This window comes from Chiloscyllium plagiosum, chromosome 11, assembly GCF_004010195.1.
Source record: "Chiloscyllium plagiosum isolate BGI_BamShark_2017 chromosome 11, ASM401019v2, whole genome shotgun sequence".
Lineage (NCBI taxonomy): Eukaryota > Metazoa > Chordata > Chondrichthyes > Orectolobiformes > Hemiscylliidae > Chiloscyllium > Chiloscyllium plagiosum.
Genome location: NC_057720.1, coordinates 92366847 through 92384338, shown reverse-complemented (window position 1 = coordinate 92384338; position 17492 = coordinate 92366847). Strand labels below are relative to the sequence as shown.

The following is a 17492-nucleotide window of genomic DNA, read 5'->3' as shown; positions in this document are numbered from 1 at the left end:
CGTCCCAGTATCCTTTGATGGCTGGACCCCTCATGGTTACCCCCTTCATCTTCCATTAGCTGGGGAGATACTTTTTAAAGAGATATCTGTTGTTTCTCTGTTTCAGTTAGGGCTCTGATTAGGTTTTTTTAGATTAGATTACATTACAGTGTGGAAACAGGCCCTTCGGCCCAACAAGTCCACACCGACCCGCCGAAGCGCAACCCACCCATTCCCCTACATTTACCCCTTACCTAACACTACGGGCAATTTAGCATGGCCAATTCACCTTACCTGCACATCTTTGGATTGTGGGAGGAAACCGGAGCACCCGGAGGAAACCCACGCAGACACGGGGAGAACGTGCAAACTCCACACAGACAGCCGCCCGAGGCAGGAATTGAACCCGGGTCTCTGGCGCTGTGAGGCAGCAGTGCTAACCAGTGTGCCACCGTGCCGTCATTCTTTATTAGACCATATCCACAAACATTCAGTCACTCCAATGCCAATGCTCAGTAGCAACAGTGTGCAATAGATACACGATGCACTGCAGAAATTCACCAAATATCCTTAGACTGAACCTTGAAAACCCATGACCACTGCCCTCTGGAAGGACAAGGGCAGCAGATATATGGGAACACCATCACCTGCAAGCTTCCCTCCAAACCACTCACCATTATGACTTGGAAGTATATTGTTCACACAGTGTTTTGGGTCAAAGTCTTACAATTGCTTCCTGAACAGCACTATGGACTGCAGCGATTCAAGAAGGCAGCTTACAGACATCTTCTCAAGGGCAACTAAGGATGGGCAATAAATGCTGCTGCAGCTGCACTGCCCTTGTCCCATGAGCAAATAAAAAATATCAGAAACATTGAAGCGTTTCACTGTTTAATGGAAGGCGAAGCCTCTTCCTGCACTGTTGTTTCTGTAGTGCTTTTAATGAAATGAAACTTCTGCACAATAGGAATCATATTATGATAGAGAGTCACAAGATATTAGGTCACATGGCCAAAGCTTGGCTGAAGAGTTGCACTTTAAAGAGTATCTTAAAGGAAGGAAAAGAGGTAGAGAGATGGACAAGTGCAGGCGGCGAATTCCAGAGCTTTGGGGCTCAGTTGGTTGAAGGTCCAGCCACAAAAGGTGCAGCAGTTAAAATTGGGGTTGGAGCGAGTGTGCAGATGTTTGGAGGACTGCAGGCCTTGTGTTAGAGGAGATTGCAGAGAAAGAAAGGAGGTGAGCTACTGGCATGGATTGAGGATTGGCTGTCTGAAAGAAGGCAGAGAGTTGGGATAAAAAGTTCTTTTTCGGAATGGCAGCTGGTGACAAATGGGGTCCCATAGAGTTCAGTGTTGGGGCCGCAGCTGTTCACTTTATATATTAATGATCTGGATGAAGGGACTGGGGGGGCATCCTGGCGAAGTTCGCCAATGATACAAAGTTAGGTGGATAGGCAGGTAGTTCTGAGGAGGTGGGGAGGCTGCAGAAGGATTTAGGCAGTTTTGGAGAGTGGTCCAGGGAATGGCTGATGAAATTCAATGTGAGCAAGTGCGAGGTCTTGCGCTTTGGATAAAAGAATACAGGGGTGAACTATTTTTTTAAATGATGAGAAAATTCATAAAGCCAAAGTACAAAGGGATCTGGGGTGCTAGTTCAGGATTCTCTAAAGGTTGACTTGCAGGTTGAGTCCATGATTAAGAAAGCAAATGTAATGTTATCATTTATCTCGAGGGCTGGAATATAAAAGCAGCGATATGCTACTGAGACTTTATAAAGCTGTAGTTAAGCCCCATTTAGAATACTGTGTCTAATTTTGGGCCCCATACCTCAGGAGGGGCATACTGGCACTGGAGCGTGTCCAGTGGAGATTCACATGGATGATCCCTGGAATGGTAGGCCTAACATATGATGAATGGCTGAGGATCCTGAGATTGTAGTCATTAGAGTTTCGAAGGTTGAGGGGAGATCTAATAGAAGCTTGCAAAATAATTAATGGCTTAGAAAGGGTGGACGCTGGGAAGTTGTTTCCGTTAGGCAGGGAGACTAGGACCCGTGGGCACAGCCTTAGAATTAGAGGGTGTCAATTTAGAATGGAAATGAGGAGACATTTCTTCAGCCAGAGAGCGGTGGGCCTGTGGAATTCATTGTCATGGAGCACAGTGGCGGCCAGGACGTTGGGTGTCTTCAAGGCAAAGGTTGATAAATTCTTGATCTCGCAAGGGATTAAGGGCTACAGGCTACGTAAGTGAAGTTGAAAAGCCCATCAGCCATGATTAAATGGACTTGATGGGCTGAATGGCCTTGCTTCCACTCCTATGTCATATGGTCTTAAGTGGCACCATTCAAACAGTGTATGCCTGAGGGACCATTGTGTCCTCATGCGTGAATTGCAGAAAGCTAGTATGCAGGTAAGAAGGAATGCCACTGGAATTTTGGCAATCGTTTCCTAAAGGAGTATAGTATAAAAGTAAGTGTTCCTGAAACAGTATGAGGCATTTGTGCAACCATACTTGTAGTATTGTGTACAATTCTGGTCCCCTTTCTTGAAGAGAGATGTCATTGCATTGTTTTGGTGGAAGGTAATTAGATTTGATGCCTCATTTCTTCAACAGGTTCTTGTGTAAATTGGCAAATGCTGAGCTTGCTCTTTGCCATCCTCTGTCAAATTTCTTTGCTCCCTCTGTCAATGCAGATATATTTCAAGGTTATGCTCCTGTGATCGGTGAGGTTAACTACACCCTGTCACTCGTCGCTATAATAGATGTGGGCATGGTTTGAGTTTGATGGTTTCTAGAATACTCCTGTCTTAAGTTGATGGTCAACCCATAATCATCAAGCAGACTTCCTTTAAAGGCCATGCTCACAATGTGATACGAAGGCATGTCAGCAGAGTGATTCCTGTATCATCATCTCTGATACATTAACTGAGGATTTTAGTCAGCTCAGGTTGAGGAGTATTTCTTCAAGTTAGTTCCTAGCTTGCTCGATTCCCACGGGAGTTGAACGGCTGATGTCAGAGGCAGAGTGTGGGTTACACGCTAATTTGAGGATGTCATCAGTCGAAAGGCAGAATTTGGATCTGTGCAATAAACACAAAGGAGTTGGTCCTACTTTGGATTTGGGAGAATTAATGCACAGACTCACAGGCCTTTTCTCAGTAGTCCTGTAATACAGTGTATTGTCATTCTATCTGTGCTGTAGGCTGATACATCACAGTTTCATTCACACCCCCTCTTGATACATTTCTAATTCCAAAATTCCTCAGAGGAGGCAATATGATTTCTCGAGCGAGTTCAGGTAGTGGATAAATCTGTACTGTTTGGTCGGCTGCATGCAGAATATTTTCATCTTACCTCTTCTATTTAGACACGTTCTCTGGTATGGTGGCATGCAGCTGTTTTGAAACTGCTTCTGTTTTTCCAATCAGTGTAATTATCATATTGTGTATGAGCAATGCATGAGTAATGTCGCTCGTTGGATGATGAGTCCCAAGTAGATCAGAAATTATTTGAAGTCATTAGTTGAACAACTGCTGGCAGTGTACACTTCTAAGGCATTTGACGTTTAGAGAACTGATGTCTGTAAACGATGTACTTAATAGGGGGATATCATTTAGAATTAACCGTCTCTTGTTAAATTCTAGCTATTTTCTATCTTGTCGTTTAATGATATTTGAAAGCATAAACAAGCTTCTCTCAAAGTTTCCTGCTTTTTTAGCCAGAAAAATATAATTTTAAAAATCAGCAATGAACACAAACTTGAAAAGCCTTCATGTCTGAAACTGTATTTTTTTTTCCAGATTGTTGCTATGTGTTGTACTGATTGAGAGAGATGGATGTTCAAGCGTTGCGCAAAGTGAGTGGTTCGTCAGACTCGGTTTCCACACTGAACAGTGAGGAGTTTGTCATTGTGCATCAGCAAGCAGAAGACTCCTCTTCAACCAATGGAGAGGAACAGCCAACACTAAAGGTAATCAGGAGTTTATTTTTTGTTTGAAGCTACGAGAATGGAATCTTGGTGCCTTTTAAAACCAAAGCTATTTGTTCCAATTTTCTTAAATCTCGCCTCTGTTGCTTAATTGGTCATCTATGCCTTGGCCATCTCTGAATTGATTGCTCCAATTCTTTCTTGACCGGCCCTGTACCGTCTTTATAATTCAAAGTTTGTCCAGACTTAGAATCATAGAGATGTACAGCACGGAAAAAGACCCTTCGGTACAACCCGTCCATGCTGATCAGATATCCCAACCCAATCCAGTCCCACCCGGCAGCTCGACACGTATAAAGCTTTCGCCTCTATCCTCACTGAATGCTTAAATTTAAAATTCCTCATCTTTGTGTTTAAATTCTTCCATGGCATGCAATTCCCTACTGTAGTCTCTTGCATCTCTTCACTCTCCCTTTATCTCCTCACTGTGAGCCAATTCTTTAGCTATCTGGATCTCAATGTCTGAAATCACCTTCAGTCAACCCCTTCGCCATCTCTCTCTCTCTCTCTCTCTCTCTCTGTCTTCTCTCTCTCTCTCTCTCTCTCTCTCACACACACACACACACACACACACACTTCCCCCTCCATCCTGACACTACCTCGTAATGTTCAAATATGATTTGCAGGAGAAAACTCAATAGTTATCAGAAAAGGAAATATTTACTGGACTTTCAGGGGAAATGTGTGGGAGCGGGTCTCAGTGAATTTCTCTTGCAGAGAACTTTAGGGCCAAATGGTCATCTTCTGTACTGTGACCATTTTACAATTGTAATGCTCTTTCACTTCACTAGTTCCCTTTCCTCCTCACAATGTACCTTTTCACATTGCCCAAGCAACAGATTAAACAATTCAGTTTTGCTTAAAGCATCTATTTTGGCTAGCACTACCCTTTGATTATATATGTTCTAGATACATGATAAATGTAGTACTGAAGATATATGTGAGTAGTGCCATATTTCCTGTCGCATGCACATATGGAATTCAAAGAATCTGTGGCCCTAATTACCTTCCACGACTGTAAGTGCATGGAGATAGGCTCACTGATCCTGGAATGTGTGGTTTGCCTTATGAGGCAAGATTGGAGAAGCTAGATATGTTTCCACTTTGAGTTTAGAAGATTGAGAAGTGATTTGATTGAAGTCTATAAGATCCTGAATGGTCTTGATCAGGTTGGTTTGAAAAGAATATTTTCTCATGTGGATGAGTTGAAAATTGGGGCGCTGTTTTACAACTGAGAACAAGGGAGACTGTTTTAACTGTGTTAAAATTGAGGATTGTTATTTTAGGACTGAAATGAGGAAATGCTTTTTTATCAGATGGTCATACAACTTTGGGACTGTGCCTCAGAAAGTACCGGAGGTGAGTCATTGAATTATTTTAAGGTAGTAGTAAATAGTTTCTTGTTACGCAAGGCCATCTAAGCTTTTAGGGATAGCTGCGAATGTGGAATTTGGAACATAAACAGATTGACCTCCCTAATGGCAGTTAGGGTCTCTGTACAGCATGTGGACATGCGCGGATTCAAGAAGGTGGCTTCCCATCATGCTCTCAAGGTCAACTCAGAATGGGTAATAAATACTGGCCCAGCCAGTGATGCCCACCTCCTGTGATGAAGGAGAAAAGAAAATTATAAAGGAGTTTGGTTAGACTGCAATTGGAGTATTGGTCTCCTTATCTCAGGAAAGTTGTAAAGTTTGGTCTCCTTATCTCAGGAAAAGCACTATGTGCTTCTATGTCGTAAACGTATAACAAATGTATTATAAGGAGTGCATTGTAAGGTTGAGAGTGAAATGGTGAGGCGAATGGTTCAGTATTGTAAAATGGTTACAGTACAGCAGAAGACTATTTAGAGTCATAGAGATGTACAGCTTGGAAACAGACCCTTCGGTCCAACTCGTTCATGCCGACCAGATACCCCAACCCAATCTAGTCCCGCCTGCCAGCATCTGGCCCATATCCCTCCAAATGCTTCCTATTCATCTCCCCATCCAGCTGCCTTTTAAATGTTGCAATTGTACTAGCTTCCGCCACTTCCCCCGGCAGCTCATTCCACCCACGTACCACCCTCCATGAAAAGGTTGCCCCCTCGGGTCTCTCTTATATCTTTCCTGCCTGAAACTATGCCCTCTAATTCTGGACTTCCCCACCCCAGGGAAAAGACTGTTATCCTATCCATGCCCCTCATGATTTTATAAACCTCTATAAGGTCTGCCCTCAGCCTCACATGCTCCAGGGAAAACAGCCCCAGCCTATTCAACCTCTCCCTGTAGCTCAAATCCTCCAACCCTGGCAACATCATTGTAAATCTTTTCTGAACCCTTTCAAGTTTCACAACATCTTTCCAATAGGAAGGAGACCAGAATTGTATGCAATATTCCAACAGTGGCCTAACCAATGTCCTGTACAGCCATAACATGACCTCCCAACTCCTGTACTCAGAACTCTGACCAGTAAAGGAAAGCATACCAAACGCCTTTTTCATTATCCTATCTACCTGTGACTCCACTTTCAAGGAGCTATGAACCTGCACTCCAAGGTCTCTTTGTTCAGCAACACCCCCAGGACCTTACCATTAAGCGTATAGGTCCTGCTGAGATTTGCTTTTCAAAGTGCAGCATCTCGCATTTATCTAAATTAAACTCGGTCTGCCACTTCTCAGCCCATTGGCCCGTCTGATCAAGATCCTGTTATAATCTGAGGTGACCTTCTTTGCTGTCTACTACACCTCCAATTTTGGTGTCATCTGCAAACTTACTAACTAACTTATGCTGAAAGTACTGGAGGTGAGTCATTGAATTATTTTAAGGTAGTAATAAATAGTTTCTTGTTACGCAAGGCCATCTAAGTTATTAGGGATAGCTGCGAATGTGGAATTTGGAACATAAACAGATTGGCCTCCCTAATGGCAGTTAGGGTTTCTGTACATTTATATAAAATCATTTATATAAATGATGAAAAGTAATGGACCCAGCACCAATCCTTATGGCACTCACTGGTAACAGGCCTCCAGTGTGAAAAACAACCCTCCACCACCACCTGTATTCTACCTTTGAGCCAGTTCTGTATCCAAATGGCTAGTTCTCTCTGTATTCCATGAGATCTAACCTTGCTCAGCAGTCTACCATGGAGAACCTTGTCGAATGCCTTACTGAAGTCCATATAGATCACATCTACCGCTCTGCCCTCATCAGTCCTCTTTGCTACTTCTTCAAAAAACTCAATCAAGTGTGTGAGACATGATTTCCCACACAAAGCCATGTTGACTATCCCTAATGAGTCCTTGCCTTTCCAAATACATGTACACCCTGTCCCTCAGGATTCCCTCCAACAACCTGCCCACCACCGACGTCAGGCTTTTGGCTGATTATGTCTCTGTCCTCTGCAACAGAAATAGATCTGTATCCAATCTTGGTCATTTCCCCAAAAGTCAGCAAATATTTCCTCTTCAGATAACTGTCGAATTATTTCTTGAAAAGCATGTTTGAATATTAGGAGGCAGGGCTGGGGAAAGAGGGAGTGTGGGAAAAGAGGGACGGTGATTGGGCAAGATAGTTTCAGATTGGGTTCTGAGAGCCCCATACGCACTTTGTTTTTGGGATGGTGGGACTGTCCAATGAGGAGAGATTGGACAAACTGGACCTGTATTCTCTCATGTCTCAGAGGAAAAGTGGTGATTTCATTGAAACATATAAAATACTTAAGGGCGAGGCAGAGTAGATGCAGGCATCAGTGGGCACAGTTTAAAAATAAGGGAAATGTAAATTTGTACTGAAGTGAGAAATGAGTATGGTAGAGATTGATAGAGTTCTGATTGCCAATAATGTAAAGGGAATAGTGTAGATGAAAGGCATTGAACTATTTGTAGAACCATTATTGTATTAATTGGCTCTATGGACTGGATGGCATATTCCTGTTCCTCTGTTGGGGGCTGTTTTGTCGAGAATGTTGTTGATTGTCCTGCTGTAAAATGTGAACAGAGTTGTCAGAGCCGGTTATTGGATATGGTGGATTGTCCTGAAGCCGCCTCAGTGAGAAGGAAGCTCTGAACAAAAAGATTTCTGTTTACAGCTTTGTGGTTGTAGAGCATCGAACTGACAGGGAAGAGCATTAAGGAAGTGCTGTGTAATTGTGATACCAAGTTGAGTTAACATGTCATCTTGAAGAGATATGCTGCACTTGAGTGCCCTCGTTGTTTGTGAAATTTGTAATCATTTTTGACTTCTGTGCACGTTAAATGTATTAGTAATGCTTTAGGTCCTCTGGTGAGAAGCTAAAACAATTGGAACTTCTCTTCAATGAATACATGTATTCTATGAAGGACTGAAGGGAAAGTTAGTTGAGGGGGAAAAAACAAACACTCCTTGGATCAGCTTTAATTTAAAAAATTATTCAATAGATCAAAAAATAGCATCTTTGCAATTGCAAAGTCCATAGGGTACAGTTGAGGGTGGACAGGTGCAAGGTGTGTAAGCTAATCATGTGTCAGTTGTGATCCAATCTTCCATTAATCTATAATGACTCTTGTCATTTGTTAGCAGGCCAGGATGAGCTTGGGCGAGTGGAAATTTTAACTGCTTCGCTGGCAAGTTTTGTGGAACCATAGATAAAGCATTAAAAAGTTGCCATGTGACACTCAGCACTGGTGCTAGTAATTTGGTTATTTGTACCCTATTTCTCCTTCCCCATTGTCCTGGAAATATTTCCACTAAAGGAATTTGTCTTGTTCCTTTGTGAACATTAATAATGCACATGCTTCGGCACCCTTTCAAACAAATTTAGATTTTTGTTTCATGTCATCTTTGGAGCTTTTGCTGATTACCTTGAACCTGTGCCTCTGGTTAATGACCCTGTATCAACATTCTTTACGATTTCACATACCAAAATCAAATCTTCCCTGGACTTTATCTGCTTCAAGGTGTTTCTCTGGTCATGCCACTTGACTGAAGTCTGCTGTCTCTGGTATCCACTCTAGTAAGTTTCTCCACCCGATGAAAGGTCATCTCAACCTGAAATATTAACTGTTTCTTTTTATAGATTAGATTCCCTACAGTGTGGAAACAGGCCCTTCGGCCCAACTAGTCCACACCGATCCTCCGATGAGTAACCCACCCAGACCCATTTCCCTCTGACTAATGTACCAAACACTATGGGCAATTTAGCATGGCCAATTCACCTGCACATCTTACGGTGGGGCGAAACCGGAGCACCTGGAGGAAACCCACGCAGACATTGGGAGAATGTGCAAACTCCACACAGACAGTCGCCCGAGGCTGGAATCGAACCTGGCAGCAGTGCTAACCGCTGAGCCACCGTGCCACCCCATCTCTCTTGATTGTGCCTGGCTTGCTGACCTTTTCTCGTGTTCATTTGTAGATTTCTTGTATCCATAGTACTGATATTTTGCTTCTGTGTTGTCTTTAATAAATCCTTGCTGGCGTTCATTTACTGAGTACCAGTTATTTTTCTCTGGATTGTTATCTCTAAATTCCTGGGAGGCTGATGGGCACACAGTTGCCATGTTTGATTTCTCTGTTTGAACAAACAAAGATGTAAAATTTGCAGTTCTCCAGAGCTCTGGCACCACTTTCTTAATGTAGGGTTGATTGGTAAATTGATCAGAGCCTCCCCTGTTTCCACCTTTACTTTGCTTAGCAACCTAGGAGGCATCCCATATGGACTGGGTCATTTTTCTATCTTAAGCACTGCAAACCTTCTTTATAACCTGTCTTTCAATTTTTATCCTATCAAATTTTTGTCAGTTCACGTTATTTTACTGTTACATTGGCAGCCTTCTGGTCTTTCGTGAAGATGGCGCAAAGTACTCATTTAGTAACTTACACATACTCTTAACCTTTATAAATTTTCTCCTTTTTGGTGTCTAATTGGACCTTTGACTATATTCTAATATTTCGATGTTCATTAAAGACTTTTGTCTTCCTTTATATGTTGCCGGTTAGATATTCTTATACCCAGTCTCCTATTCTTAATTCCTGTTTTATTTAATCCTGTACTTTTTCTATTTGGCTTAATTATAACTTATTAACTCAACATTTAACACACATCTTATTATGTTTCAATTTAATCTCAATATCTGTATGCATTCAGAGAACTGTAGCTTTGGATGCTCATTCTTTGCCCTTTAGGGGAATATATTTGCAATTCAACTGTCTCTAAAGGCCTTTATCATTTTGCGCAATAACTAATTTATCTGCCAGTCTCTAATTCCAGTCCAGGCTTTGTGGTTGTCGATATCGTAATAAGACCTTTAGGACTGAGATGCAGGGAAATTTCATCACCAAATTGTCAATTGACTTTTGAAACAAGCTATAATCATTGGTTATAGTGTGTGCTGCACTGAATTAAAGTACTTACTAAAAAAACTATTTCATTTTGATCTTGTTAAATGAGTGAGCCTGTTGAGATGTTCATAATAAGCTGAAGGGAATGTTATTTTTATCTAAGTTTTTTTTTCAACAAAATGTTGGGTGGACCTGAGCCACTAGTGCCATGAGAACTGAATTCAGTCTGAATTACAGTTACAGTGGTGCATTCATACTGCATGAATAGTAGTTGATGCAGAGGCCTCTATACTTCAGGTATTACCTATAAGCCTGAATGAAGTCTCCTTAAGCTTGACAGTCATGAAGCCTTCAGAATTTTATGCATAATCCATATCTGCTATTTCATAGCTGTTTTAAATTAATATATAATACAAGCGATGAAAATCTGCTTATTACTTATTGTTCAGTTTGAATATTCTGGATGACATAGAGAACAGAAAGTGCTGGAGAAACTCAGCAGGTCTGGCAGCATCTGTGGAGTGAGCAAGAGTTAGCTTTTTAGAACTGGGCAAGGTTAGTCATATCATTGAGGTTTTCAGCACAGCGATGACGGGGCAAGGGTCAAAAAGCAAATCCGTGATCAACAGAAACGTTAGTCCTCCAAAATCAAAGGAAATGGAGACAGAGAATGAAAAGAAACAAAGAAACAAAAGGTGTGCCTGGAGCAGGTGTGCTGCTGACTTGAAGGCAAAGATTATTGTCAGAAGTACAGTAGTTGAACTCAATGCAGAGTCCAGAGTTTGTAATTGAATGATATGGTGCTGTTCTTGTAGCTTGCGCCAAATTTCATTGGAACAGGTAGACCTTAAATTGTATTGGTTGATTCAAAACATCTTAGCACAAGAAAATGTTTTTGAATTATCAGCAGTCGACACCTAAGAATTATGGTAAAGGGTTAAGCATACAACATGCCTTCACGATTGGTTTTATAATCAGTGTTCAGAATTTGCAGTATGTTAGATTTCGTACTATGTGTTAAAAGAAGTATCTGGGGCTTTACCTTGTTTAAAGCGCGAGAGTACCAGTTTTAGTGATGAGTACAAAGATGTGCCAGGTCCATTATCCACTTCAGCGCTGTGGCGCAGTTGTCAAATGAAGCAGCTTGTTGTCAGTGTAAATTATGAGATTGTCATTTGTGCAGGTAAGTGCCAATTTGAGTTAAGTGCTGAGTTTTTCCTTTGAATTTCCAGTTATGGAAACCTTTTAACTGAAAACAAGCTGTCAACTTTTAAGTCGAATTAGAGACCTTGCGATTGGTAGTGACTGAATAATCGCACAATGAATTACAATTTGCCAGTGTTTGTGGAATGAGTGTTTTACAGAAATGTGTTATTTTGTGTTCACTGCCCACAGATAGCTTGCAATGGAAGTGAGCAGCAGCTAAAGAAGGCACTGGAGGAAGGCCAGAGAGATGAAATGATGGCCGGGGCAGGAGATGAGGAGGGATACAGAAGCCTGATGACACGTGAAGCATCTTTGAAACAGAAACCTCTGCATTTAATTTTAACCTCCTCTGCAGAAGAAGGTAAAGGAATAATTATTGGCATGCACCTATAGCAATTATAGTTCCTGCTGCTAGTACGTGGGAATTAACTGTACATATTCTGATAATATACAAGGAACAGTATGCTCTATACATTATTTAGGCTACTTTTTCATAAGATGTTGGTCTTTTACACTGGTGAGAGTAAGTATGGTATTGTGAAATCAAGAAGTTATCCAGCACACAGTTTGACCACCATGAATATTTCTCAATCCTGCATCAATTTGGTCCATAGTACTTAGGTTGAAAATATAATGTTGTACTCCAGCTGCTGTGAAAATTTTAATTAACCATTTAATTCATTTTATTCTCCCGTCCCTAATGATTCATGTCTTTGAGCGATGCAAGCACGTTGTCGTCTTGCTCATTTTGTACGAGGTATCGTGTCCTACCCCTTTTATGGAAAGTGCACCGGTGTGACGAGGAAATACACTGTACAGCTTTGACTTCAGCACGGGATGGCCAAATGTGGTCACTGTCATCTGATTTCCTTCCTTCGCCCCCTTCTTCCCCCCCTCCTCCCCGAGCATTATTTGCATTCATGCTTCATCAGCGAGGAGAGTGAGTCTGCTTCCTGGAACAAGACAACACTTGGCTTAACCACTGCAAGGTTTTAATACTGAGTCAACTCCCTTCTTGAAGCTCAGATAAATTATCTTGATTAGAGTTCTGTGCCATCTGATCAGGTATCTAACCAATTGAATCTGCCCTCAGCATTTTCACTGCTTTTTCACTGTATTACATTTTCACTGTATTACATACAGATAGCAAAAATATGATCCTAAGACTATCACATACATTTTCAGTGGCTGTTCTGGTCATTTCAGCTTTTGTCCCCCTAAAGGATGTCTACGTATGTATTTTCGCAGTTGTATTTTAAAGCTGGCTACTGACTGCTTTCACCAGACATGAGAATAGTGGAAATGCTCAGCAGATAGCTTGATCAGCTGTGATACCATTATGAAATTAGGCAGCATCCTTTAATTTATTATAAAATACAAGGCGTTAGCTTTCATTACAGAATATTGATTTAGGAGCAAAAATAAAAAGGAAGAACTTGCGGCTGTACAGGGCATTGGTTAGTCCACTTCTGGAATATTGTGTGCAATTCTGGTCTCCCTTCCATAGGAAGGATATTGTGAAACTTGAAAGGTTTCAGAAAAGATTTACAAGGATGTTGGAGGGTTTGAGCTAAAGGGAGAGGCTGAATAGGCTGGGGCTGTTTTCCCTGGAGCGTTAGAAGTTGAGGGGTGACCTTATGGAGGTTTATCAAATCATGAGGGACATGGAAAGGCTAAACAGTCAAGGTCTTTTCCCTGGGTCGGGAGTCCAGAACTAGAGGGCACAGGTTTAGGAAGAGAGGAGAAAGATTTAAAAGGGACCTAAGGGGTAACTTTTTCACGCAGAGGGTGGTACATGTATGGAATGAGCTGCCAGAGGAAGCGTTGGAGGCTGGTACAATTACAGCATTTAAAAGGAATCTGGATGGGTGTATGAGGAGGAAGGGTTTGGAGGGATATGGGCCAAGTGCTGGCAAATGGGACTAGATTAATTTAGGATATCTGGTTGGCCTGGATGAGTTGGACTGAAGGGTCTGTTTCTGTGCTGTACATCTCTATGACTCTATAACAGATGGAAATTTGAAACAAAAACAAACTGCTGGAGAAACTCAGCATGTTTGCCAACATCCATAGAGAGAGAGAGAGAAAAACAGAGTGAATGTTTTGAGTTCAGTGCCCCTTCATCAGAACTGATTATTGATATTTTTGATTTAGGTGTCTTCAGTGAATTTGTTCAAAACTGTTGCTGTTTGTTATGAAAAAGATCCAAAATGAATGATACGTACTTGAATGAAGAGTTGTTGATTTGGACAGGGATGGTGTTAAAAAGGCTACTGTTATTGTCTGTTGCATTTTCATTTTCCTGAAGTGGTCATATCATTTTCCTTGACACCCACCCCTCATCTTGTCTTTCATTCCTAAATGGTGTTTTTTCCATCCTTCCAAAGTACAGAACCAGAATCAACAAATGATAGAGATTGATGTCCAAATCAGAGTCTTGTGTGATCTGAAAAGGAAATACGATGTGATGGTACCACAAATTTGCTTCCCTTGTCCTCCTTGGTGATGGCAATCTCATGAAGATAAATGCACTGTTTGATGAAGATTGAGTTTCTGAAATGTCCTAAGTAGTCAATGTTGGTTTCAGTGTTGGTGCTTCTGATATTCACTATTTGTTAGTGACTTAGATTGCAAGAAAAAGAGCCACAAATACAAGCTTAACAATGATACAGAGGTTGGTAGTATTGTAACCAGTGTAGATGGAGGCATAAAATTACAAAGCGAGACTAAGTGAATGGGAAAATGTGGCTGGTAGCTTTCAATGCAGACAGGTGTGAATACATTGCTTTGGACTTCAAAAGAAAGGACAGGTCACTTTCTAAATGGTGAAAGGTTAAAACCTTAGAGGCCCAAGGCACTTGGAAGTCTGAGTGACTAATCATTAAAACATTTTGAACAGATACAAGAATAATCAAGAAGACTCATGGGATACTGGACTTCGTACAACATACAGGACTAGAATATAAAGGATTTGAATTTGCCAGCTACACAAAGCCTTAATTAGACCACCTCTGGAATTGTGTTTAATTCTCGTCATAGCACCTTAGGAAGAATATATATTAGCCTTGGAAGGAAATGGAGTGTAGGTTTATTAGAATGATACCAAGTGCTACATTTTGAGGTAGGATTACACTGACTAGCATTGTATCCCTTGGAATTTAGAAGATTTGAGGTTAGTTGTTCAAAGTTTTGAAGATATTAAGGGGAGCTCAATGTGGAGGAAAACAGTTTCTGCAGTTGGACAGCCTAAGACTAAGGAACACAGCCACAAACCTAGATGCAGACCTTTTAGGAATTAAGTTAGGAAACAATTGCACATCCAAAAAGCAAAAGATATCTGGAGTACTCCTGCAAACTTCAGTTATCCCTGAGATAGGGATGAAAGATGACTGGGGATATGCAGGAATGTAGAGTTGAGGTTATTAAGGAAATAATTGCTGAACACAATCAGAGTCAAAATGGTTTTGTGAAAGGTATATTAAGTTGCACAAATTTGCTAGAGTTCTTTGTGGATGTAACAAGCAGAGTTGGTTAATAAAAAAAAAGGCTTTCCAATAAGCACTCATAAGGTACCGTATAATGAGGATAATGTGTTAGCATGGATTGAGGATTGACTAACACAGAAAACAAAGAGTCAGGATTAATAGTGCCTTTTCAGTTTGGAAACACGTAATTTGGAATCGTAAGAGTGCAGAAAGAGGCCATTCAACCCACCAAGTTTGTACTGATTCTCCGAAGTGCATCCCACCCAGACACAGTCCCAGGCCCCCTACTTTATCCCCATGATCCTGCATTTCCCATGGCTAATCCACATGGCCTGCACATTCCTGGCACACAATAGGGTGAATTAGCATTGCCAATCCACCTAACTTGCACATCTTTGGACTTGTGGAGTGTCACAGGATCAGTCCTGAGCCTCAGTTTATGTTGAAGAGTGTGGTCCTGGAAAAGCATAACTGGTCAGGCAGCATCCAAGGAGCAGGGCAGTCGATGTTTCGAGCATAAGCTTTTCATCAGGGAGAGCTACTGATGAAGAGCTAATGCTCGAAATGTCTGTTCTCCTGCTGCTCGGATGTTGCTTGACTGTCTGTGCTTTTCCAGCATCACACTCATTGACTCATCTCCAGCATCTGCAGTCATCTCTTTCTCCTCAATTGTTTATAGTCAACGTTAATGCCTTGGAGGGGTTGGGGAGGGGTGGGTGCAGAGTGTCATATACACAAATATACTTACAATATAGACATTGCTATTGCGATGAGAGTGCAAGGATGCAGAAATGAGCTGAGAGACTGGGCACAAACTTGGCAGATGGATTTTAATGTAGGAAAGTGTGAGGTCATGAACTTTGGGAGGAAGAATCTAAAGTCAGACTGTTGAGTAAATGGAGAGAAATTCCAGCATAGAGCAGTGCAGAGGCTTCTGGGTGTTCTTGTGCATCAAACACAGTAAGTTAGCACAGGTAAGAGCAAATGTCTGTCCTCAGCATGCGGCAGTGTTCCAGTCAATCATAGTGCCAACTGGAGGAGCAACATCTCACCTTAAGACTAGGCACTTTACAGCCTTCCGGACTTAATATCGAACACCTTCAAATTGTGAACTATTTCTTCCTTGATCTTTTAACTTGTTACATTCTGCTATCACGTCTCCTCTTCCTTCCCCTCACTAAGGCGACTATCTGTCCTTTCAAGTCTGGCAGGCGACACACCATTGTTCTGCCATTCTCACATTGTGATCACTTAATCTGAACTTTCAGCATCTTTTCTCCACCAGCACCCTGCACCGACTACCCTCCCACCCCAAACTATAGCAAAAATGCTGTCTCCTCCACACTTCACTTTAGCTCTGATGAAGGGTCATCCAGATTTGAAACATTAGCTTGCTGTCTGTCCGTGGATGCTATCTGACCTGCTGTGATCTCTGCTCTTGGGGGGGGTTTAAACTAACTCTGCAGGGGCATGGGAACCCAGACTGTAGCTTTAGGGTGCAGGACCTGGAGTGTAGGGAGGTTAGGAACATGGCATCAATTTCAAAGGAGGGTGCCTGTAAACAGGAAAGTGGTTTGAAGTGTGTATACTTCAATGCAAGAAGTATACGAAATAAGGTAGGTGAACTTGCAGCGTGGGTTGGTACCTGGGACTTTGATGTTGTGGCTATTACGGAAACATGGCTAGAACAGGGACAGGATTGGCAGTTGCGGGTTCCAGGATTTAAATGTTTTAGTAGGGACAGAGGTGGGGGAAAAAGAGGGGGAGGTGTGGCATTGCTTGTCAAAGATAATATTACAGTGGTGGAAAGGACGATGGATGAAGACTCGCCATATGAGGTAGTTTGGGCTGAGGTTAGGAACAGGAAAGGTGAGCTCACCCTGTTAGGAGTTTTTTACAGGCCTCCTAATAGTCCTAGAATCATTGAAGAAAGGATAGGGAAGGTGATGCAGGAGATGAGTGACAGTAATAGGGTGGTGGTTATGGGGGACTTTAACTTTCCTGATATTAATTGGGAAAGCGAAAGCTCAAGTTCGTTAGATGGGTCAGTGTTTGTTCAATGTGTGCAGGAGAGTTTCCTGACACAATATGTAGACAGGCCAACAAGAGGTGAGGCCATACTGGATTTGGTTCTGGGTAACGAACCAGGCCAGGTGTTAGAATTAGAGGTAGGTGAGCACTTTGGGGATAGTGACCATAATTCAGTGATTTTTACTCTCGTGATGGAGAGGGATAAGTGTATACTACAGGGCAAGAGTTATAGCTGGGGTAAGGGAAATTATGAGGCGGTGAGGCATGACTTAGGATGTGTGACTTGGAAAAGTAGACTCCAAGGCAAGAGTGTAAATGATATGTGGAACTTGTCCAAGGGGCAACTATTGAGTGTCCTTGATAATTATGTACCGGTCAGGCAGGTAGGAAAGGGTCGTGCGAGGGAGCCGTGGTTTAATAAGGAATTGGAATCCCTTGTTAAATGGAAGAGGGCGGCCTATCCCAAGATGAGACGTGAAGGTTCAATGGGGGCGATTGAGAGTTA

At 42.0% G+C, this 17492-nt stretch overlaps 1 protein-coding gene across 1 annotated transcript in view; it reads left to right on the top strand.

Moving 5' to 3' along the window:
• LOC122554081 (rab GTPase-activating protein 1-like) overlaps window positions 1–17492 on the top strand; it is a 338947-nt gene that overhangs the window by 33042 nt on the left and 288413 nt on the right. Inside the window, exons 2-3 of the mRNA XM_043698534.1 lie at window positions 3779–3948; window positions 11661–11832. Of these exons, the coding sequence (XP_043554469.1) occupies window positions 3811–3948; window positions 11661–11832 (310 nt within the window). The 5' untranslated portion in view covers window positions 3779–3810. The remainder of the gene's footprint in view (window positions 1–3778; window positions 3949–11660; window positions 11833–17492) is intronic.